We start from the raw sequence: 23,715 nt of genomic DNA on the forward strand, positions 1-23,715 counted from the left end.
AAACAAACCTCTGACGCCAGACAGGACGCCCCGTGATGCTGTGATGTCATCGTATATCCGAGCGGACCGTGAACGCCTCACTTAGACTGTAGGTAGAGCGAGGAAGCAGCAGCAGCAGCAGCTAGCACTGGACCTGTTTACCAGAATTTACCGTACCTCCCTGATATAGTCACATTGACGCATTCTTTAGCCGCCATGGCACAAGACTCCATCGATTATTTCTTTAACCGCACGTATATGTGTCGGTGACGAACCTCTTTATGTGAAGACAAAAAGGGCATCCGTGTTTGACCGAGAAGCCTCTTTTCGAATGACAGTTCCTGTGCTCCTGACCAACCATCCCGCTGCTCCTCGTCCCTGTCCGGTTACAAACAGGTGATACTAGTTGTCCACATTATCAAGATGAAATTCACGGAGCATCTTTCAGCTCACATCACCCCGGAGTGGAGGAAACAGTACATCCAGTATGAGGTGAGTGAGCTCTGGATGCTACTAGCTAGCTTAGCTTCTACAATAACACCTCCTAATTCTGTCTCCCGGATTATTAGTGTGTGTTTTTATTCTATTCAATTCACCGAGGGACACCGCTCTTCTTCATTTATTGTCTTTGTGGGGACGTCTCAGCGGGGTTATTGGTATCTGGGTCTGCAGGTTTCACTACTCACCGGGGTGGTTCAAGAATGTGTTTGGGTGTAAAGACGGACAAAAGCCTTTCTGCTGACTCATCTTTTATTGAGCTCGTTAATCTTCCGAATTGCTGACCCAGCACTTTGTCCAGCTCTAACCTTTCACCCATTATTTTTTGACCATTTTCAGATGGCATTTAATACGTTCTAGAAGGTTGTGCAAGTACAGAAATACACACGTCCATCAAAATGTGCCAGCTTTTGTTTGCTGAACAAGCGTCACTACCTGTCATTTGATAAAAAAAAATAAATAAAAAAAAGTTAAAAGAAGTGGCAGGATCATTGATGGTCTCATAGATTTTAGCATGGAAAATGCTTTGAAATTATAAGATGGTCAGACAGGTCAATGATCTCCATCCATTGACGGAGCAGGATGTTAAGAAGTTCATCAAATTTCATCTGGTTATTTTGTACAACAGGATTTAAGCCTCTCCCAACTGCTGTAAAATATGTTGCACTTTTCCATACAAAAATTTCTAGTATCGTAAGCCACAATAGCTTGCATAGTGAATTAGATCCCAGGGGTCACTCACTTCCCTTCCATCAGTGGGGGCCTCGTGTGCATTGCTCATCTTTCCTTCATTAGGCCGCAAGTGGTGAGTCTGACTACAACATACAAAACATTATTAGGCTATTATGAATCTCATATTCCATGATTGATTGAGTCATATGAAGCCAACAGAATCATGAAAAGCGAAGGTCAGGTCACATAACTCTTAGTGATCAAATACATTTTTGTGAGACTTAAGTAGGATAATGCAGGACATTTGCAAATTGTTAACCTCATGAGTGTTAGTGTGTGCATGCGTCAGACATTTGCCAAGCATTTTCGGGTGAACGCTCTGCACCTCAACACTGCTGCAATGTTACATCTGAGCGTTCACACCTCTGCTAGTAGCTGCAATCTGTGCTGTTTTCAAACATTTTTTTTACATTCCGAATGTGCTTTCTGCTCCGTCGAAGTCTCAAGGTCCCCTTCCCCTCAGAACCTGCGTGCAGCAGTCAGACTGCATTGCCTGGTAACAGTCCTAACTGTATTCAGCTAATGCTCTGCTTGCTGCAGAGTCACACATTCCTGCTCAAAGTGACCGCAGAGCAATGAGGAACAGTTGAGAGCCAGGGTTTTTTTGTTAAATGAAAATGGGAAATGGGATTTCAAATCAGTGATCTTGTTTTTGGATTACTGTGTTTGTATGAAATTTAACTTAAACAGTTGGTTGAGACCCAACCCATTTTTTAAATAATTTCAAGAAGAACTCATATTGAGGTTTTGGTGTTTCAACTCTTAAAACATTTTATGTTTGGTTATCAGTTTGACTTCAGTAACCATGTAAACCATTTTAGCTGTTACATCCATAGCAAATCATTAGGAGAGTTCTTTTCTTGCAGCTGCTAGTACACTATGTTCAGCCGCTTTAAGCAGTGTTTATCCTATTCTGTCACGTTTAGAAAAATGAGCACACTTTCACCTGTCTGCAGAGATTTGCTTCTGTCCAACGTCGCACTCCTTTTCTGTGTTATTCTCTGTGTTTGAAACATTTCTGGTCGTTTGTTTAGTTTAAATTGTCCGTTGGTTTGAACGTCTGAACTGTGAAGGACCATCTTGTCCCCTGCTTAAACCCATGACAGCTCAAATTTCTTGAAAATCTTAACACCATGGCTTAACAGACAGGATTGGTGCTGAATGAATCAATTGGGGTCAAGATCCTTTGTGCAATTTAAATGAAGTGTAGTTTCTGTTTGCTCAGAAATTGATGAAGTTTAACAGCTCCCGACAGAACTCTAAAAATGGCCACATTAACCATCACATAATGGGAAGTAATTGGCGAGTATGATGTATTGATAAGGTATCTAGCCTAAAACGATACATGTGCTTTCATGAGGAGCGAGTCAACAATTACCAAAAGAGTTGACAACTTATTCTGGGGTTACACATATTCAGGGTAGCACCCTAATAAAAGCACTGATAAGAAGAGACAGTGCTGCTATAAACAGATATGGAATGCCTATTTACACTTTAGCACTGCTGTCGGCGACCCCTGTTTCATACACTTACCAGCCCACTCTTTCTCTGAGCTGATTATGCCAGCTCCAAATGTAATATGAAAGATTTTGTTTTATGTTTATTCATGCCTGCAGGGAGACCAGCGTGTTGGGAATTGGTTGGAAAATATGCTTGTTGCCTTGTAACTCTTGGATTTTGCACTTAAAAAGAAGATTTCCACACTTGGAAACCCATCTTGATGAAGCAGCGTTTTTGTTCCCTATACGTGGAGCATTCTTATGTTTTTTTTTTCCTCACAATATTAGACCTGAAGGTCCGAATTATTTTTTCCCTCCCCTGCAAGAGGCAATCTTGAGAGAAGAGCAACACAACATCCTTTTTATGGACAACAAATCCAGAAATCCAAACATTGGCTACAAGGCTCAGTCCTGTGGCCAACATTCACTGACTTCAAACGCACAATCGAAACACCTTTTTTAGGCATTCAGGCCATTGATTATATCTCCCAAGAGACCGTCACCTTGGCACCATGAAGGTTCCCTAAGATGACAACACCTCTAAATCGTTACAAATTTCTCAATCATAAGTCTGACAGCGGCATATTGTCCCACCGCACACTAGGAAACAGGAGTTTCTTCTTTGATTGGCAGATGATATTACTCTCTTGTGGATTACACAAACCCCCTCTTGCTTGTTGTGATCCTCCAGTGGATGCATGTTGAGTATGTTTTCCCAAGCGTAGCTGCTCCAGCTGCTAGTCTGGCTCCTGGCCCAGGGAGTGAAACTCCTCTGAAGTGAGGCTTGCTGGCCCAACTTTGACCCGTCTCTTTCAGACATGTCATGTTTTCTCATGGCAGCTGTGTTTGGCTCTCACACTTGGCTGCTAGGTCAGCAGAGGTTGTGTGTGAACCAAAGCCATGCTGTCTCTTTTGTTCCTGCTAGAGGGCAGGTCGAAGCTTCCTGCCATTCAATCGTAATATTCAATAAGGGAAGAGCATGTTTGTTATAACCCCTAAGTTAAATTAAACAAGTTTCATATACATATACATGTACAGTAGTCATCAAACTACCATTACGTTTAGAGCAGAAGCACCAAGGAAGAAGTGCAGGTTTATTTATACCTGGAATGTTTGTTGAACTAACATGTTTGTCACATCATAATACACCTTTGAATATGTGACTTCCTGGTTGCTGAAGGGCCACGCTGAGAATTACAAGCATTGATTAAAAATTGTCAGTTACCAGGAGCATTTCGGTAGAAGCAGCTGCATATTGCAGTACTTGTGTGGAAATGAGCTTAGGATGTAAATTCCTTGCGACAAGGCCATCGTATTGCAGTATCTTGTTGCTAGAGTTATGTCTCGGATTTTTTAAGATGGTTACATTTTTTTGTGGAATGCAGTCATTTTCTGGCCATATTCTCTGTCATGGATACATTAGCATGAAGAAGCTTTTGGACACATTTTACATTTTTCTAAATGATGAAGGGTATCTGTGCATGATATTTGTGACTTAAGTTAAAGTTCATCTGTCAATTAATGCAACCATTGGTTTTCATAACCTTTATTTTTACATGTTTTGAACAGAAGCTGTGATGGTTTGTAACCCTCTTTTCATTTATTTGTGAAATTATTTGATGAGACTGCATCACAGTTTTGTGTGCAATTGTTCAATAATGGCATTACTATACTGCCCAGAATATTAATATCCTTACTGACATAAACTGTATTACTATACTTAATGTGACCTCTTGTTGCATTTGCACTCCACGTAAAGCATCACCATGAATGTATCCTTTATTTAGTTTACTGTGGTATCCTCAATATGTTCTTAGTCTTAATGATGTCAAACATCCATTAGGAACTCAAAGAGAAGCATTCAATCTTCATGGGAAGTGACTTTGCTGATGTCAGCTGGTTTCGGGAGGACTGATGAGCAGATGAAGCAGACAAACAAAAATATGGGCGCATCAACAATTCTTTTTTTCCTGAGCCAAAGGTCGGGTCTGTTGGCATTTAGAGGCAGGTTCAGGGATTCTGAGGAGGCACGACAATGAACTGCCTTGTTTGCATGTTCCTCCTGTGGGCTTTGTTGCAGCACGCTACTGATTATACACATGTAGACTGCAGCGATGACAGCATACGACAACATACTTTCAGTGTTGTTGCACCCCTCTGATCGGTTCAGTAATCCAGGCACCTTTTTCTTTGCCGTTTTGATATGTATATTTTTGTCTATATATTTTTTATGTTTTCAACTATTCCCCAAAAATATCTGTAGACGAGTGTTTTCTTCTTATATCACCACCTTCTTGTATTGCCAAATGAGAAATGAATAGGGTTTGTACACAAGTGTGTGGTGCACCATCATGGCTTAAATGAGTATCGCCAGGCCTTCAGAAAAATTATCTCTTTTTAAAAAATGAACTCTCATGTGGTCAAACATATTTAAACAAGTGGATAGTGGAAAAACACAAAACACATCATGGAGGTGGACATGATCATGGCTGTTTTCTGTGTAAAAAAAAAAGCATTATGACTGAAGTCTGTTGCTTGCAGAACTAAAAAAAAATGCATTTGAAAAATGAAACTTCTGACACAGGCTGTTTTTTTTTTTGCAGACCAAATATTAATCGCTTTGTCTGCTGCACTTGTGCAACTTTGATAAAGAGGAAAAATAAAGGTCTCTCAACAACAATTCTGTGGAACAACAATAATAAAGATGTAAACAGCAAATGTCATTGTAAACATTATTTGTAACTCTCCTAGTATCGCTCACATACATGTATATTATAGCTACAAATAGGTGATTTCATCACAGTCTTGCTGAGGTGTAATTGCTTTGTTAGTCTGTGTTTTTGCTTTCTGCTAAAAATAGTCTTGAGTCATAGCTCCAACTTATTTAAGATGTGTTGTTTTAGATAAACACTTAAGGACATATTGGCTTTTCTGTGCCTTGGTTTGAGCCCATCCTGATGAGGAGCTTATGAAGATATGTGTAATATGTGAGTTGAAGACCGGGCACCACCTGACTGGTATTAGTAAGATCACACATTTTTTAGCTTCACACTGTCCATTCAAAGTGACACACAGCCCTGATCACGTGGCCCTCCTTTCCTGTGAGACCAAACTTGGGTAGAATGGCTGTGTGACATTCAGCAGCACACAATTCCGAAGCCATTTTTAGTCGATGTTTTCAAATATTTTGTGAGACCGAGGTTAGGGGAACTGGTAGCAACAGACTTCCCTCTAGCAGGTCTGGGGAATATCGGACCATTCTGAGCACAGCCAAGAGGCAGAATGTTTCCAGATACTCTTTGAGCTTAGCATTTCCAGGGCAGTCGGATAAAGCTTCCTCAATGGGGTAATACGGGTATACAGACTTAAGTATGACTCAGGCACTCTCTGCACTGTGACTGTTCTGCATCGGATTGACCTTTCATCCACACAAATCCAGCATTTTTAGTTACGGTATCTAATACTTCTTGAAATGGTACCCCGGGGTGAAAGCATTTTAAAATTCCTGTCTCAACAGGTAGTCCTGAAAATTGCTGATAAGCAGCTGCAAACGAGTCACTGCCCCATTGGTCATGTGACGATTCATCACTATGCATATGGGCGGGGGATGGGGGTTATTGTTATTACCGGCGTATTATTACCATGTGCTCAACTGTTAAAAGAAGTACTTGAATACACTGAAATCATTGAACAGTGTTTTATTAAGTAAAAATACAGAAGTTTGGAACAACACAAATTATACAAATAAAATTAAGTACACTAATACTGCTTCAAAATAACAAGGTCCTGCTGATTTTGCAAATAAAATACACATTTAAGAATACCACAATCCGATACAAACATGTGTTATGTGTTACTGTTGCGGATGAAGATGCACATCATGGCCTTGCGCTGTTTCATTCATTGTTTCAGTGGCAAGAGTTGTGGATTATGTCTACAAGGACATCATGATGGACGATTCCAGAACAGTAGAAAAATATATTTTGTGCTCTGGGATCTCAAGTTCACTTATATTAATGAGCTGAATCGTTGCGACGTGCTGGTTTATTGCACTTACAAATTAGTCCCTTGCTGGTGTCAGTGTCAGCACCTCAGATCTGCTGAAATTGTTGGAAACATTGCACGCTGCTGCCATGGGAAGTCTCTTGTGACTTTGTCGTTTTGGAGTTACCTGGGACTCATGATAACAGCACAATGTAGTCGTCAGTCCACGTCTGTCAGGTTGTTATGCGACTGTGCTCACGGAGTGGCATAGCTAAGCTTCTTCTTAGTTTGTTGCTAGAGCAATACAACACCAACGACAGGCCTCGCACATATGCTACATCGTTTTTGCTTGTTTTCAAACGCCTGAAATGGCTCAGTTTTTGTGAAACATTTCTTTAAAATGCTAGGAAAAAATGTGGATAGGAGAGGATGTTTTCATGTGAATGTAGCCTGAATATCCATCATGACTGGATTAGTCGATCTGTTCTGATCAATCCAGCTAGAAATCAATTGCTGCTCTTGGAAATTGACATTGACATTTAAATGTATTCAAATGCCGTCCTTCGTTTTTCAGAGTCACTTCATACAGTACCTAGAAAGGGAATTGCTACTGTGTATTTTGGTAGAAGGAGAATTATCTTTGTGAGTATTGCAGTGATGACAAAGCAGTGGAAAAGTGTATCAACCAGTGATGAAAAACAAGAGTCATGTGTGCACTCTACTTGTCTGTGTTAGCCTCACTTCGCTGTGAAAATGTCAGCAAAGCAATGTGAGAGTGTGACCGGCAGAGCAGGGGGGAGTGGACAGAACTAGGGTAATCTGGGAGGATAAGCAGAGCCGCTCTCCTTCCTGTTGAGCTGCTGTGTTTCGTTTTGGAAACTTGAACCTGTGCACATGCTGAGCCAGCGCAGCCACCTTACTCATGTACGCACACATTCATGCCAACACATCAGGATTGGAGAAAAAAAGGTGTGGGAAAGCGTGTTGTTTTGGAGTTAGAGATGTGTGCTCTTGCTGTTGACAGATGACTTCGCATGCACTACAAGCACTCTGTCACTTTAAATTGTCATCGTATTAGACAAGTCCGGTTCCATCTGGTTGTTTTGTTGAGACATTAGGTCAAAGGAAAGGCATAAATACAGCCTGACACCTTTCAGCTCTTGTTTATGGACCTTTTTCACTGAGGTCATTGCTTTGTACCAAATTACAATTTTTGGCTCTTGACTTGATCTGATCGTACAAACACGCTTTATTCATCTCCCTTTTCACCGTACTGTAAAGCCCCTTCATATTCTTGGTTTAGTCCACCGTCTGTTTCAGTAGCAATGACGGAGATCATGATCTGACCCTGCTCAGCCGTCCGCCCTAGAGGTGGTGAGATTATGTCTTAACTTTTGCTTAGCCCTTTTCATTCTCGGGTTGTGGCTCTTTGTGTGAATGCTACAGGGAGTATGTTTTTCATGAACCTGGTACTACTTATGGATGGTATGGAAAGCAGATCGTGTGAGAAATGGATAGAGATGGGCTTCTTCTGAAACCGACTCATTAATGGTTGCCTCTTCCCGGTGTGATTTAGGACACTCTTTGTTAATGTGCTGTTTTGGCTCGATATTTTGAGCAGCACTCCTAAAAACACGCTAAATGTTATTGATCCTCTTGTAACAACTGCACTGCTGTAATTTAAGCACTGAAATTCAGTCCTGTTCCACACCAGGTCTCTGGATTGTTATCAGGTCTTAATCTCAATTCATCCACATGTTGCGTGGACAGTTTCGGAGACCTTTTTAGTCCCTGATAAGAAAACACAACTGCGCCAGGACATCTAAAATAATACCCTCCTCTGTTAGGCACTCAATTGACAAATAAGTTCTTCAATATTGCCATCCGAAACTCACAAAGAACCTCATCCTCTGTGCTCTCAGACATCTTCTCTGATGTTGTCTAACTTCTTACCTCACCCTCATTGTTGGACTGAATTGTACTTTTTTTTTTAATGATAAAATGTGTTTCTCGGCTTCACTTTGGACTCAAAGCGTAATGGTCATTTTTTTTTAAATTGCTCTACTTACTTCGAGCAGTGGTGATTTAGTAGGCTAACAGCACTCGCCTTTCTGTTTGAGTGTGCGTCTGTTCTTCTCTGCTAGACCACAATAAGACCTTTGTAGCGTTGTGGTCGATGGACTGACCGACTACCGCCTGAGAGAAAGCAATTGTCCAGCTGTATAGTTGACTGTTGTTTTCAACTCACCCTGCAGAGTCGACCAGAGGTGCTTAAAGAGTACACACAGCAAAGCTTTGCGTACGTGCAAAATCGGTTGCTGTCAAATATTGCATTTTAAATGTACAAATGTTTGACAGCAACTATACTTTAAACTTTAAACTCAAGTGATGAGTGGTCATCCAGCATATTTGCTTCAATGGCCTGCCTCATATCCCGAGTGCAACCGCAGCACTGGTCACATGTTCTTCTGCATCAATAGAGATCATATATATAGAGAAGCATGATCACTGGGTTCCCACATCAGGCTAAGATAAATGTTTCCTGGTCAATTCACTGCGTCAAAGGTCTCAATCTAAACTACAGTTAGACCATTGATTGAGAGGCAACTGGCAGCACAGAGTTAAATAAAATACCATCTACTAAGTTTTGCAGAATTTAACCACACAATTTAACATTGATCTGATTCTGTTCTTATTTCTTGTGTGCATTGGCTTGAGGCTGTAAAGGGCTTTCTCTGTGGGTTGATCATGATCGCATAGAAGGTTGAGACACCCTCTTGAAACATCCATAATCACATTGAATGGTAGAAATAGTTGTTTACCATAGAATGCAAATAAAAACACATGTTGACTTGATCTTTGTTTTTGTTTTCCCCCCATCTGTAGGCCTTCAAAGAGATGCTCTATGCTGCTCAGGATCAGGCGCCATCTATTGAAGGTAACTCCCCCTGAACCCTCTCATTCATAAATTATACTCCATCAAAGCTTTCTGCTCACTGCCATGGAGTCATTTGAATTTATGTCCTAGTTTTCACTCAGGATGACTTATGTGACACCATTCCTAATCCTGTTTTTGACTGATATTTCAAATTATTATCAACTGGCAATGATGCACTTCTGTGTGCCAGACCATGATCCATATGCTATTTATCACATTGTGAAGACCAACACTAACTGACACTCACACTTCCACTCTTGGAGCTTTCCTGTCTGTCAGAGTGAACATCACATGTCGACCTGTGACTTTAAGACTTCACATTGATTCTGGAGTTGTTTTAAAAGCTGCTGCTTCCTTGCAATGAGTGCCTAAAATAGTATGATGACAAGGGTTGATGTCATGACTGTTACCTTGTGATCAGTGAGTTGAAACTGAGTTTTTCTGATTTGTGAACCTTATAACAGGTGTGTTTGTTGCTGCATTGCATCATCTCAAAGTGAGACTTGGCAGAAAAAGTTGTCGAGCAGCTATTCAAGTGCTTCATGTCTTTACTAGCCTTAATTTAGTCTATGAATAAAAATGAAGTTCAACTTCAGAACACAAGTTCAAACGTTGGATGTGTACTGAAGGTGTGGGAATGAATGAACATTTGCTTTGGACTGTCTACGACTGGAGCTGTACTTTATGCACAGTCTTTACAGCCTTAATTCCACTGGGTCCTAGAAACTCTCCTAAGGGATCTTTAGTCATGGCATGAGAACTCCTGCAGATTTGCCTGCTGCTCACGGTTAAATTAGCAATGCCTTAAGAAGAAAACTATGGCGCAATATCAATTACTGTGTACTATCTGATTAAAAGGTTTTTGCTTGTGCCAGGTGCATTTTTAAGTAAGACAGCCTTGTGAGTAAACCTGTATATGTTTTTTTTTATTTTAAAATAGGTTGGATGTTTAGACGATTTGATCAGGTCCAGTTTAAAGTGGGCTGGACCTGGTCATGCAGTAAATAATAATACATTTCAATTTCAGAATGAAACATTTTGGAATTATAGTTTAGTTAAGGAATTATAAGTTATACTTAAGTTATGGAACATATACTATATATACATCAATAAGTTACTTGTTCATATGGGTATAATCAGCATATTATAAATCATTATAAAAGTGATTATTAGTGTCTTGTTCTGTTGGAATATATTCTGTCCGAGGATGGAAATGAAAAGTTCAATGGAAACAACTTGATTATTGATCATTAATAGTAAATTAGTATGCAAGTTCATTGTTTAATAATAGTCAAAACTAGCATACTTGAGTGTTAAGCTAAACTTGTGCAGGCAATGATCCAGTATAGACTGTAAAATAGAAATATTTTACAGCGGTTGATGATTTGTAACATATTGTTAGGTAAGTTTTATTTGCATGTTTTGTAATGTGAACCCTAGACATGTCATTTATGATTATATTTATATAAGAAGTCATTTATTTTTTGTTATAAATATCCTTGTCCCCCATTACTCAAATGCCTCCCCCCCCCAAGGAAACTGCCTGCTGCCTTCTTCCTTTCAGGTGTTTTGTGCTTTGCCTCAAAGCAACTGTTTTTAAAGGTTTTGTTTTTGTGGTAGTCTTCAGAGCCTCCTGAGTAATTTAGACTAAATACAGGCCTCAATGGACATTACTAATTTCTTTGCTTCTTTCTTCAAAAATGGTTGAAGACAACTCCTATTCTGGTCTTTTGGGTTTCTTGTTCCAAGTGAACAGCATTGCACCTTTTAATTTACTACACCGCTTAGGTAAAGTTCTCTTGAACATAGATTTCATCCACTCATTGGTCCATGAAATCTATGAGCATTGTTTTGCAAATGTTGCAGGAACTTTAACTTGTACGTACTGTGCTGTACGACTTCCTTCAACTTCCTGCCGAACCTCATAGGTTTGAAATTTTCAGCTCTGCAATACTTCTTGTCATACTGTGTGTCTCTGCGTGCGCTAATGTCTTTTATAGCTTTTAATGACAGAGGTTCCTTTGCATCACAACATGTTGTTTTGTGCTTTCGTGCCCGCTATTCCTGTTCAGGAAAACCACCAGTGGCTAGAGTCACGGTTCTACAAGTTCTTGACATGAAAATGAAAGTTGGCTTTACAGAAAAATAGAAAATATACACACAATTCCAAGGTAGTTGGGAAATGATGCTGCTACACAGCCCCATCTGGATACTGCAATGAAACGGCTTATGTAACTGGGTTTTCTGTATTGATCTGTTCCGTCTATTGTCAGCCAGTCCACTAGACAGTCAGTACACAGACATTTCCAAACAACTCAATTATCTGTCCCAATGAGTTTCAGGATAAAGTTGTCAATAGTAGAGAGTTCAAAATAGTTAACTTTTTGCAAATTGAAGAAACTCATAGCCTAATAGAAGCTCAGGAGAAATGACTGGACTTGTTTACATCTATTACACTTTTATCACCATCTATTACACTTGGTAATAGATTTCAGCTTTTCTGCTTCTTTCACTGTCCAGTTATCCTCAATAGTGGTTTGAATTCTGCCTCTTTCATTAGACCTCCAGTGCGCCTCTGCTTTTAGATGTTCCTTACACCATACAGACAAGTACAAGTGTTCCTGTGGTTTAGGTGTCATTTTGTGGCAGACTGACGCATGCACTCTCCCCTGTTTCATCTATAAACATTTTTGCAGGGCTGTTGCTTGTTGATTTCCCAAAAAGGACTAAAATGTCAGTGTTTTATATCAATGCAGTGTGTTCTGGTAGCTCTTCTTTCCATCCTGGTGACTATGAACATAATTCCTTTTCAGTGTTATTAGTACTGAAATTTGTTTAAAATTGTTTCCATCATCAACCTGCATCTTTAAAAAGTACTGTAATACCCATAGAGTATTGGCGCTAAGGTAATGATGGCGTGGAATAAAATGTTCCTTGTTTAAAGAACAACTAAAGACCTGCTGCTGCGAAATGTTCTAGAAACTGCTGATGTTGAGAAATGGATACATTTAGCAGCCTTCTATAACACAAGAACATCATGATTCAGTTACAGTAGTGTGTATCTTATCTATTTCTTTCTTGTTGTTGTCTAGTTCCACATGTCTGATGTGTCCTTCTTTGCATGAGGATATAGTTCCTCATAGACTTAAAAAAATCTGTTCCATGTTGTCTCGTCTGTCTTCCTCTTTGTCTGAGTTTATTTCAAGAGTGAATCTGTGAGTAACTCTGTTTAATAAATAATGGAAATGTCAAGTAATGTAAATATCAAAGGTATAAGGCACTGAGAATCCATAACAAGGTCATGGAAGTGTTGGGTTAATTCGCATAGCGAGGGGTACAGGGAATTAAATGTCTAGAAATTCTTACTTTTTGGGAGTTGTAGTTCTGGTTTATAGATAAATTACTAGTCCATGCCCCTCCTCAAAACAAGTCTCAAAAATCTCACAACTGTGACAATTATTTACAAAATACTGACCTTTTCAATATTTCAAACAGAAATTCAACATTCCTTGTTCACCATTGACACCATAATTACTGGCTTTTGAGTGCTGTCCGAGTTGAAGTACAAACACTGGAGAATGCTGTTCAGCAGCCGATTTTTCAATTTACCATTCCACAGAATAATGTGACCTGTTGGAAAGTGACTGACTAGAAAATGGCAGTTGATAGTAGAACTCACTAAGCTTAATATTTGGTTCATGTTATTCTCTGTTGGAACCCCATTATTCATTTGATAATTATGCTGTTGAATGAAACATAATGCACTACTGGGGTGACTATTACTACTTCATATTTTATACTGTAATCTAATATTTGCACTATTTTGTTGGTCATTTTTATAGTAAACTGCCAAAGCGACCAACCTTTGCACTGGAATTTGTGTCAGCCGTTATGTTGTGTTTTGTAATCATTGTTTGTTTATTTATTTTATGCCAGTTAAATGAACATAACATAATTTTTTTTGATTAGGCTAGAGGGAGCCAAAATGTATTTAATTGAACTTGAACTTTTGTTTATTTGATCCAGCAGCCACTATATTAAAACACGAGTTTGAGTGAGGATGCTCATCTTAATTGTTGAACTTCATTTGTGTATTTAACATAATTATAATTTGGTTGGTGATCAAGTTGAATCTTATGTTTGCTGAAATACTGTGTTGTTGCTCAAGTGGTGCTCAACCTGTTTTCCTTAATCTGGCCCATTTATGTTTTTTTAATATTTTTTTTTATGTTTTTTTGCCCATTAAGTAGTTTGTCTCATGCAAAGTCTTCAAATTACCATTGTTTTATCAGTCTCGCAGTGGAAAAGCTGTTACTCCATGGGTTCTTTCCCAGATCCATAAAATGCTTCTGAATAATTAAAGCATTCAAATTTAGTCAGATTTTTTTAAATATATATTTGTATAAAGCTGAAGCTGGAATGAGAGTTGACTCACCTTGAATTGTTGTGTCTTTTTAACCAAAATGAAAGGAATTCTGTTTCATTGCTGGTTCCTTCATAATAGCTCCAGTAGCTAAAGTGCATGGTGTCATTTTGGAGTCATGAAGGATGGTACAGATGGAATATATGTATCCGCATTTAGTGCAATTCCAGTGCAGCGGTGTATTGTATCAACATGTTCACCCTGAATTAAGAATTATTTTGAGGCATCCAATGCTCATCTTACAAAGCAAGTTCTAATCTGAATTCACAATAGAGTTGCACTGTCGTGTGCCTTGTGAAACACAATTCAGCGTGTTCTCTTTGCACCCTTGACCCGATTGTGTGACTGGACTTGAAGAGGAGGAAGTCTGCTCACACTGGCACTTTGCAAGAATACATCAGGGCGCCGTGAATGGAGGTTAAAAACATCAATTTTCCGATGGAAAGCATAGCCATCATTACTGAGAGACAGACATGTCATAGTGGTAATGATGATAATAATCACACTGACATAAGCGCAGACAGAGAAAAGAGCCGAATAAGGCCAAAATGGGATCAAAAGATTACAGTTGTCTGAGTGTAGGGGGGCGGGGACCTAACATGCCCAATTTAGTTAATTCTGTGTCTTGGCTAAAAGCTGCTATTCTGAAACCCAGTGAGTCATAGGTTCGCATGTTCTGTTTGGCCGCCGTTGCTAGTCACATTTCTGTTTATTCATTATTCAATTAAGGCCCACCACAGTCTGATCTGAAGCGAGATCTCACACGAGTTGACAACAAAAGAGAGAAATTACAGGACTCAGATGTTGAAATTACATAATGAGGGGTCAGCGATGAAAAAGCGCTTGGCTTGGCGTTAGGGAGATATTTTGGAAGTTGATGAATAGGCACTTGTTGTTTTGCATGTGAAATGGCTTTTACATTGAAAATCAAACTGTATAAAAATGACTGTTTTGTCTTTCCAAATGTGTTATAATTGTAATAACTGTACGGAATAAATGTGTCCAGGTACAAAAGTATCAACCGTGTTAAATCTGGTGTCTGTCTTTCTGTACCACAGTCACTGATGAAGACACAGTTAAAAGATACTATGCCAAATTCGAGGAGAAGTTCTTTCAGACGTGTGAAAAGGAACTGGCGAAGATCAATACCTTCTACTCTGGTAATGCATTTTTACACTTGGTAGTAGAACAATTGGAATCTGTCTCTGAGTTGTCTTTTCGTATCCTTCTGCCATGACAGAGAAACTCGCTGAGGCTCAACGAAGGTTTGCCACTCTCCAAAATGAGCTGCAGTCGTCATTGGACGCTCAGAGAGAGAACACTGCTCATGGCCGAGGTCTGAGACGAAGGAAAACCGTGTTCGCCCTATCGCAGCAGGAGAGATGCAAGCACAGAAACATTAAGGACCTACAGTTGGCTTTCTCTGAGTTCTACCTCAGTCTGATTCTTCTACAGAACTATCAGGTACCTCATGTCTACCTCTAGCTCAAGGCTTAAGTTAACAGTTTTTCCCCTCAGAATGATTTAGCAGGTGCAATGAAGTTCAGCACGTTTTACCTCGAGTTACTCAAAACACTACCTGAGGTGTGCACCGCGTCTGAATGTGTCCAACATCTTGCAGCCCCCTTTCTCACCCTCTTTGCTCAGCAGTATTCTGGGAGTGCTTTGATAGGTCAAACCTCAAAACCACTGAACTCTGCTGAAAACAGTTGTGAGCACCATCTGTGTGGTTCAGGCATCAGCTGCCATGACAGTGTGTTTGGGACATTTGCATTCATGTGCTTCCCTGTTTGGAGCCTCGTAGTCGTAGGATCTCCAAAGGAGAGGCAGGTTTGTGTTTGTGGTTATTTGCACAAAATTGTTGATTGACATTGATAGAACATGGGCATTAAAAACAATCGTAAGTAGCATCAAAACTTCAGTAGCATAAGAGAATCAAACATGTTCTGAAAAAAACACAGATTGCCAGTTCCCACAGGATTGGATCATGACTGCAAGAATTTACATGTGATGTATGACAAAACACGAAAATTCATAATTTTTCTGACATCTGCTGGTCATTCTTATAGATGCGGTTACTGAGCTCTCACCTTAAAGCTTATTTATTAAGAAACATCAAACGACAGTGATATTTTTATCTATTTTGCCAACTTCAAACATGTATGAAATGGACGTGAAATGTGATTGATCACTGGCTGTCTCCAATTCCATTGTTTCTCTCCAGAACCTGAACTTCACAGGCTTCAGGAAAATCCTGAAGAAGCATGATAAGATTTTGGAGACTTCGCGGGGAGCCCATTGGCGGGTGGCTCATGTGGAAGTGGCTCCATTCTACACCTGCAAGAAAATCACTCAGCTCATTTCGGAGACTGAGGTGCGTTCACGCTGGTGGGAAGGTTTTGAAAGAAGCAGGAATTGAAAGACACCTTGTCTCCTTTAACTTCAGGCGCTGGTTACCACAGAGCTGGAAGGAGGAGATAGGCAGAAGGCCATGAAGAGGCTCAGGGTGCCTCCCTTAGGAGCTGCTCAGGTCAGACACATGCACCCTGCCACATGCAGGACCAGTCTGTACTCATTACAAATGTTGTTTTTACTCATCTACTCAACTAAGTAAATAGCATCTTGGAAGCTTAAATATGTAAAGAAGCTTTTTTTTCAAAGTGACAAAGACTTTGAAGATATTTAAGCATGTTAAATAATCAGAAGGAGGTTTCCTTTAACTTGAAGGTAGTAAGATATAAGCTTTCATTAAATTCTGGAACACACACACAGGTCTTAATGCACTGGTAGCAAAGTAGGGGATAATGTGATCTCCACTCATGATTTAATTCAGGCAGCTGAGTTCTGCTTGCTGGTTAAATGTCAGTTATTGTTTAGAAATGAAGAATCTTTGTAGCATGTAGAGTAATGGGACTATTTTCTAAAGGTCCTTTTCGATATTAAAAAGTTTGCTTGACAAATACACTTTTGTTTACCAGATAAATTGTAGACCTTTAGGGGTTAAAGCAACTTAGAAATACACTATTTGTTAAAAAACAGTTATGATTTTGTCTTCATGAAAAGTATTTGAATGAGATGCTGAATAGGAATGAATGAAAAACGTGGTCACTTATTCTCCACCTAATTAGATTCTCCAGCAACAGCATATCTAAAAAAGCGCTGATGTCGGTGCTATTAGTTGGCTTGGTAAAGAGTTATCCTCACTAAAGTGCTGACTCTTTCCTTTCCTTGTAAATATGATTTATTGTTTAGTCAGACCTTTTGTTGTTTCGATTTTGACTGTGTAATGAATGAAGTTTTTTTTGTTTCACCTACTGTTGAAGTACATTTGACTGCTATTTAGATGGAGATGTTTGATTGTAGTCTCACATGAAACACTCAAGATTTTCTTTATTTTGTGTGCGTGCGTGTGTGTGTGTGTGTGTGCGTGTGTGTGTGTGTGTGTGTGCGCAGCCTGCACCTGCATGGACCACCTTCAGAGTCGGACTCTACTGCGGCGTTTTTCTGGTCTTAATGGTCACAGTGGTCATCACAGGTATTACACCAGTGCGCCACTGTCATTATCAATAACATGCACATTCATTTTTCTCTGCATCCGCTGCAGAAAGTAATGATGAAAATACCATAAAGTATTTCCTCTTACCGCATATGTATCCCACCCTTGCCAGGAGCGGTCATGTTCCCCAGCTCTGACGTCTGGCCGATGATCCGCATCTATCGAGGGGGCTTCCTGTTAATAGAATTCCTGTTCCTGTTAGGTAAGTCAGCACACATACACGCAGAGAACCGCAGTATTGCTGAAACGGTCAATTTCCTCTTTGTCTCCTTCTTGATTCAGCTTGTAAATTTGTAAATTATCAACTACCAGTCTGAATAATTCCAGGATCTCTGACTGTTTTCAATGTTTCTGTTCAACAGGTATTAACACGTACGGGTGGAGGCAGGCGGGCGTCAACCATGTGCTCATTTTTGAGCTTAACCCCCGAAATAACCTGTCCCACCAGCATCTATTTGAGGTAAACCAACAACCAAAATGGAATCAGTGAATAAATGTGTAATCTTTCAACTGTTGCGACTGAGTCCACATAATCTTGCGTTTGTGCACAGATTGCAGGTCTGTTGGGGGTGTTGTGGTGTGTCAGCCTGCTGTCCTGCCTCTTCAGTGCAAACATCCCCGTACCGATGCAGGCCAACCCTCTGGCCCTGTACGGCTTCTTCCTCCTCTTCCTCATCAACCCTTTCAAGACCTGCTACTACAAGTCCCGCTTCTGGCTACTGAAACTTCTGGTAACAGCTCACAATATGTCTTTAATAAGCTGTTGTCTGTTTTGAAAACACCAATCTCATCTAAAGAAAATGATATCAATATGTCAGCTCTAATTTAAAAGTCACAAACAAAGCTTTTGGTTAAAGGTGCCACTGTATATTATCCTAGTTTCTGGGGTCAAGGCACATTTATGCTCACGGACAGTGCCTTCTGTTCCTTCATTTCATTTCCCCAAAGCTTACAGATATGGGGGCAGATGGAGCAGTACCACCAGAGACCGTGGGGGGCAGTGTTGCTGTCACTAACCGATACATAGCTATAATGCAGGTGTGGGCAATCTGGTCCTCAAAGGGCCGGTGGTGCATTGTTTTGTTCCAACCAAACACAATTTTGTTGCAGCTGAAAAAACAGAACCTGACTGACAATCAACTGATTGTACTCACCTGACTGGTTGGAACAAAAACCCGCACCCACTGCGGCCCTATGTGGAGTTTGCCCACTACTTCTATAATGAGACACGGCAAACACATGACAATGGCAGAAATTCTCCCCCCTCTGGCTGTGATATACCCAGCGACTTCACCGACCATCACCTCCTACCTCTGCTGTGTATAGAACATTTTTGTGTCTCGATCCTGAAGTTTTTTTGACTTAGAATTTCCATCCATCTTATTTCATTTTAGTGATGACATCACGTTGTGCATTGAAATTGAGTGGTTAATCTGTATTATTTGGCTCAAATGGTTATATTGTCTGTTGTTTATTAACCATTATGGATGTCTTTAATCCCCTCCCCTTGCTTTATAATCTTCTAGTTTAATAACTAATAACAAATGGCGGCCTCTTTGTAGTTGCATTCCTCCCTGCACTTAAGTGTGTAAGGCTCAAGGAGGGAGGCACAACTCACATTGTGACACAATACAAGTGATAATTCAAACCTGTGACATGACGCTCAAGACAGGCTGTTATGTTTTAGATTTTACATGCATGCTGCTGCACCTAAGGGCAAACATAAAAAACCCAATTCCCAAAAGGTCAGTTCTGCATAATGTGGACCTATTTGAGCTCACAGGCTTATATAACTGGGAAATACCGTGGAGTTCAAAGATGCACACTCACTAACATAGCTTAGTGAGCTAGCTGCAGTTCATATGCCCAGGTAGCACAGTTGCTTTGTCTTAAAGCTACTGTACCAAAGAGTTTCTCTAGGGCCGACCCACAGTTTGTAGAAACGTCGACAAAACACATTAAAAAAAAAAAAATATATATATATATATATATATATATATATATTTTCTTGTAGAAATTAAAGTTGAAAAAAATGAAATTGAATCATGTAAGTACAAATATTTGCAATCATATTAATAGAGGGAGTTAATTTAAAAAATACAAAATAAAAAATGGAAATTCAGAGTATAAACAAATAAAATAAAGGGATGTAAATAAAAAAGGAAATTCATTGCAGTAGAAAGGAAGAAAACGTGATGGTCATAATGATCTTTGAAACAATAAAATGTCTTCTCTTCCTTGTAGTTTCGGGTGGTGACGGCTCCATTCCACCGTGTAGGCTTCGCAGACTTCTGGCTGGCTGACCAGTTGAATTCTCTCGGGGTGGTTCTGATGGATCTGGAGTACATGATCTGCTTCTACAGTTTTACACTAGACTGGACGAAGCACGATGGACTCATCAGCAGCAAAGGTGAGACTGCAGGAAGACTGTCATGCTCATAAAGATGAGAGGCATTCATTGGGATCATTGGTCACCTTCAGGTCCGGATGTGTGTAACACCTACTCTTACGGCGTCCGAGCGGTCATCCAATGCCTTCCTGCTTGGTTCCGCTTCATCCAGTGTCTGCGACGTTACCGCGACACCAAAAGGGCCTTCCCTCACCTGGTGAATGCTGGGAAATACTCCACATCCTTCTTTGTGGTCACCTTCGCTGCCCTGTACAACACTCACAAAGGTAGTGTGAAGGCATAGAATGACTTAACTGATGTCGAGAAATTTGTGAAGATTTATACGAGGACTATGATGAGTTTTGTATTTTGGTTTCTAAAATGAGTCGTGAGGCCTAAAATTCAATATATGGTCTTTTTGTCTTGTTGTACTGCCTGTGCTGTAAGGGTAATGTCCTCATTGACCCTTGGTTACCCATCAGTTGCCCCTGATGTTGAGGCATTAGCCAAGTGTTTAGTTAACCTGTCTGACAAGTGATAGTTTCAATGACTTGGACTTTTTTCCTCTTGGTTTACGCTCTCCATTTCCTCCCTTCCTCAGCTCAATCTCAATATGAAGCCCAGATCTTCTTCTACTTGTACATCTGCTGTTTGATCATCAGCTCATGCTACACTCTAATCTGGGATCTGAAGATGGACTGGGGTCTGTTTGACCGCAACGCTGGGGAGAACACGTTCCTCAGAGAGGAGATCGTCTACCCACACAAGGTGACGTAAGACATGGGGCTATACAGTGGTGGCAACAAGTTTACAGTCCAATAATTTCTTCCAATGATTCTTCCTCTATCACATAGAAATGCAGCAAATGTATGTTATGAAATGAAGACAGACACAAGTTTTTGATCTCCAGCGACTTTCCCACAGATAAACTAGTCCCTAAGTGGCACGTAGCTGTACAGAATCAACCAGTGACCAATACTCCTGATTTTAACTAGGAAGTGCATTCCAAACTGTCATGCGTCATGGCCAATGAGCAAAAGAAGATGGGAGCTCAGTTACTAAGAGAGTAAGTAGTAGGGAACCAATGAACTCAGTAATGTGCTATAAAAGCTTGAACAAAAACCCCCTGTCCATCAGCAATAGTGAAGATGTTCCATAGTGACATTGACCTTAAACATACACAAAGGAGTAGCTGAACAATACATGTATTTAGGTAGTGGAGCACCCTCAGTTACCCTTACTAACCACCTGCAAGAAATGTCTCATCTCTGTGTTTGCCGTGTGCCACCAAGTACCAGCTCTCGCTGTGGGATCAAACAATTATTTCACATTCGCAGTCTTGAAAGGCTGTTAGCTGACAGTGGCTGCTGGGTGCAGTAGGTTTCACTCTCATTGCATCATGTTGTGTTTTGCAGGCCTATTACTACAGTGCCATAGTGGAGGACGTGCTGCTAAGGTTCTCGTGGACGCTCACCGTTTCCCTCAGCACTGTCTCCGGACTAAATGGAATTTCAGACATACTGTCCACAGTCTTGGCTCCCATGGAGGTTTTCAGGTGCCTTTCTTTCCCTTGTTTGCCTGGGTGACTTACTTCAGTCAGTGTGCCGTTGACAGCACTTTTCTCCTCCGCAGGCGATTTGTTTGGAACTTTTTCCGACTGGAGAACGAGCACCTGAACAACTGTGGAGAGTTCAGGGCCGTCCGAGACATCAGCGTGGCCCCACTAAACGCAGACGACCAGACCTTGCTGGAGCAGATGATGGACCAGGAGGACGGGGTCAGGAACAGGCAGGGCAAGAAGAGCTGGAAGAGGAGCTACAGCATGAGTTTACGTCGACCAAGGCTTGCCTCTCAGTGAGTGTGGACCCCCAAATATTCACACCTAGTAGGCGTCGTCAAATGAGTTGGTCCCATTATAGTACTTACCTTTAGTACAGACTGTAAGTAGCTCAAAATACTTCAGATACAAAACATAATAATGTGGGAAATGTGTGTTTTTGAGTGAACTAGTGTGGAATAGAAGGATTAGAAAACAAAACTGCCACTATCGTCACATTTCTAACTCTGACTTAACTCACCTTCCAGGTCCAAGACCCGTGACACCAAGGTCTTGATCGAGGACACAGATGATGACTCCTGACATCAGGCCACGCCCCTCGCTTGGGTCCAGAATCTATTTAAAGGAGGGAACTCCACCTCCTAAACCAAGGAATTACCCAGCGAGTGCGGCGTTGAACTGAATAAAGGAAGAGCTGAACCTCTCCTGCGTCTAAAACTGCTATCAACAAACCAGTGTCTTCGTGGGCTCACAGAAAAACCTTGGGAGAACCTGCTCTCGACGGCCACTGGGTGGCACTGTTTATTTTTTTTTTCTTTTTGCCCCGTCCTCCGCTCCCACTCAAAGGCCAAGTCTTGAACTCCTGAAAGCCTTTAGCCTAGCATGAACGACGCAGCTCTATGAGATGCAAGCGGAGCCAAAAGCGTCTCCCCTCTGGTGCCACCCGGGGAGCCACTGGCCAACGTCCAGGACCAAAAGTCTTGCTTACGGAGACGCCTTGATTATCGGACGCACCGTTCTGACCTCAAAGAACCTCAGTGCAGCCTGTAAGGTGGCTCTGTGAAAAAGCAAATCCTTAAACCTCCTCATTTTAGACTTTTTTTTCATGAAGATCTAGTGAAGCCAGGAGGCGACTGGCCATTTAGTTTCCTTAGAGAACTCACCACGGAGCTGCCTACTTTGACCTTCCATGCTTTGGCAACACACACATGCGCACTTTGTAGAGACTAACGGAAGGTTTGTTATGTGTTCATGCAAACACAGTTATTTAATGTGTTTTATTGCTATTTGTTGTGCAACAAATGTTTGTGAGACACTGGGAAAACATACGCTGAAGTGAATAGCAACCCTTTGTAATAATCGTAGATGTAAATACGAGAAGGACCAAAGAAGGAAGTGACGTGTCGAAGAACAGCAGCTGGAATGACTGTTCAGCCATGAGAAGACTCTCCATCTTAATATTCCTGTGTCAAGTTTCCTTGTGTGAAACCTCCGGTAGGAAGCCATTTTGATGAATGTATGCTCACAACTCTCTGTACGTTTGAGAACAATCCCGATCTGCTTCACCATGGACCATCCCGAAACTGCAGCCCTGATTCCAGTGTGCTAAGCTGCTTCATGGTTTTGTTACACACACACACACTCCAGCATCAGACTCAGTCTTACGCAATCATTCCAGGTTTGGATATTGTTTGGTCATATTTTTAATTCTTTTTTGAATAGAACGTTGTTACATTTGGACTGATCCAAAGCCATCACATTGTTACTCCTGAAACTTTGGAAATAAATGTTACTTTTTATCATCATCAGTGGAGAAGCTGAGTGTAAATAAACAATACTCTGAATCTGCTCCTGGCTCTGTGTGTTTCAGCTGGTGTGGCTGTCATTCTAAACCTGTGTTCCCCCAACTCACTGGGTTCAGTTCCCACAACAAAGTGGAACAACATTTGAGTTATTTCTCTCATGCGTTTCCATTTATAGAGCTTCGAGCTTACAATAGATGTATGAATATTGTCATGCATTTTCCATTTTCCTCTCTTAGTTATAGGCAGATGAGGTATCATGAAACAATATTGCAGGGTTGATGAAACCGAGTCCAGTAGATGGCGCTCTTGCTTAAGAAATGATGTGAGGTTTCATTGACTTAGTTGTTAAAATCC

General features: G+C 40.7%; 1 protein-coding gene across 1 annotated transcript; it reads left to right on the forward strand.

Annotated features, from left to right (window-relative positions):
- The first annotated feature begins 97 nt into the window (after window positions 1–97).
- Window positions 98–23,422, forward strand: LOC128769564 (xenotropic and polytropic retrovirus receptor 1 homolog). The gene is made up of 16 exons (XM_053883380.1): window positions 98–471; window positions 9,579–9,630; window positions 15,112–15,213; window positions 15,294–15,517; window positions 16,278–16,427; window positions 16,500–16,583; window positions 17,507–17,588; window positions 17,722–17,811; window positions 17,972–18,069; window positions 18,161–18,340; window positions 19,854–20,019; window positions 20,091–20,285; window positions 20,600–20,766; window positions 21,414–21,553; window positions 21,631–21,852; window positions 22,084–23,422. The coding sequence occupies exons 1-16, from the start codon at window positions 403–405 to the stop codon at window positions 22,136–22,138; spliced, it is 2,076 nt and encodes a 691-aa protein (XP_053739355.1). The 5' UTR covers window positions 98–402; the 3' UTR covers window positions 22,139–23,422.
- Window positions 23,423–23,715: the final 293 nt, after the last annotated feature.

Source organism: Synchiropus splendidus, chromosome 13, assembly GCF_027744825.2.
Source record: "Synchiropus splendidus isolate RoL2022-P1 chromosome 13, RoL_Sspl_1.0, whole genome shotgun sequence".
Taxonomy (NCBI): Eukaryota; Metazoa; Chordata; class Actinopteri; order Syngnathiformes; family Callionymidae; genus Synchiropus; species Synchiropus splendidus.

Bases quoted from the DNA above. Each gene is read 5' to 3' on its own strand.
- LOC128769564 (XM_053883380.1), top strand. From the start codon at position 403: ATGAAATTCACGGAGCATCTTTCAGCTCACATCACCCCGGAGTGGAGG. The intron at 15,214-15,293 runs GTAATGCATTTT...CTGCCATGACAG, and splicing joins GATCAATACCTTCTACTCTG to AGAAACTCGCTGAGGCTCAA. The intron at 18,341-19,853 runs GTAACAGCTCAC...TCTTCCTTGTAG, and splicing joins TCTGGCTACTGAAACTTCTG to TTTCGGGTGGTGACGGCTCC.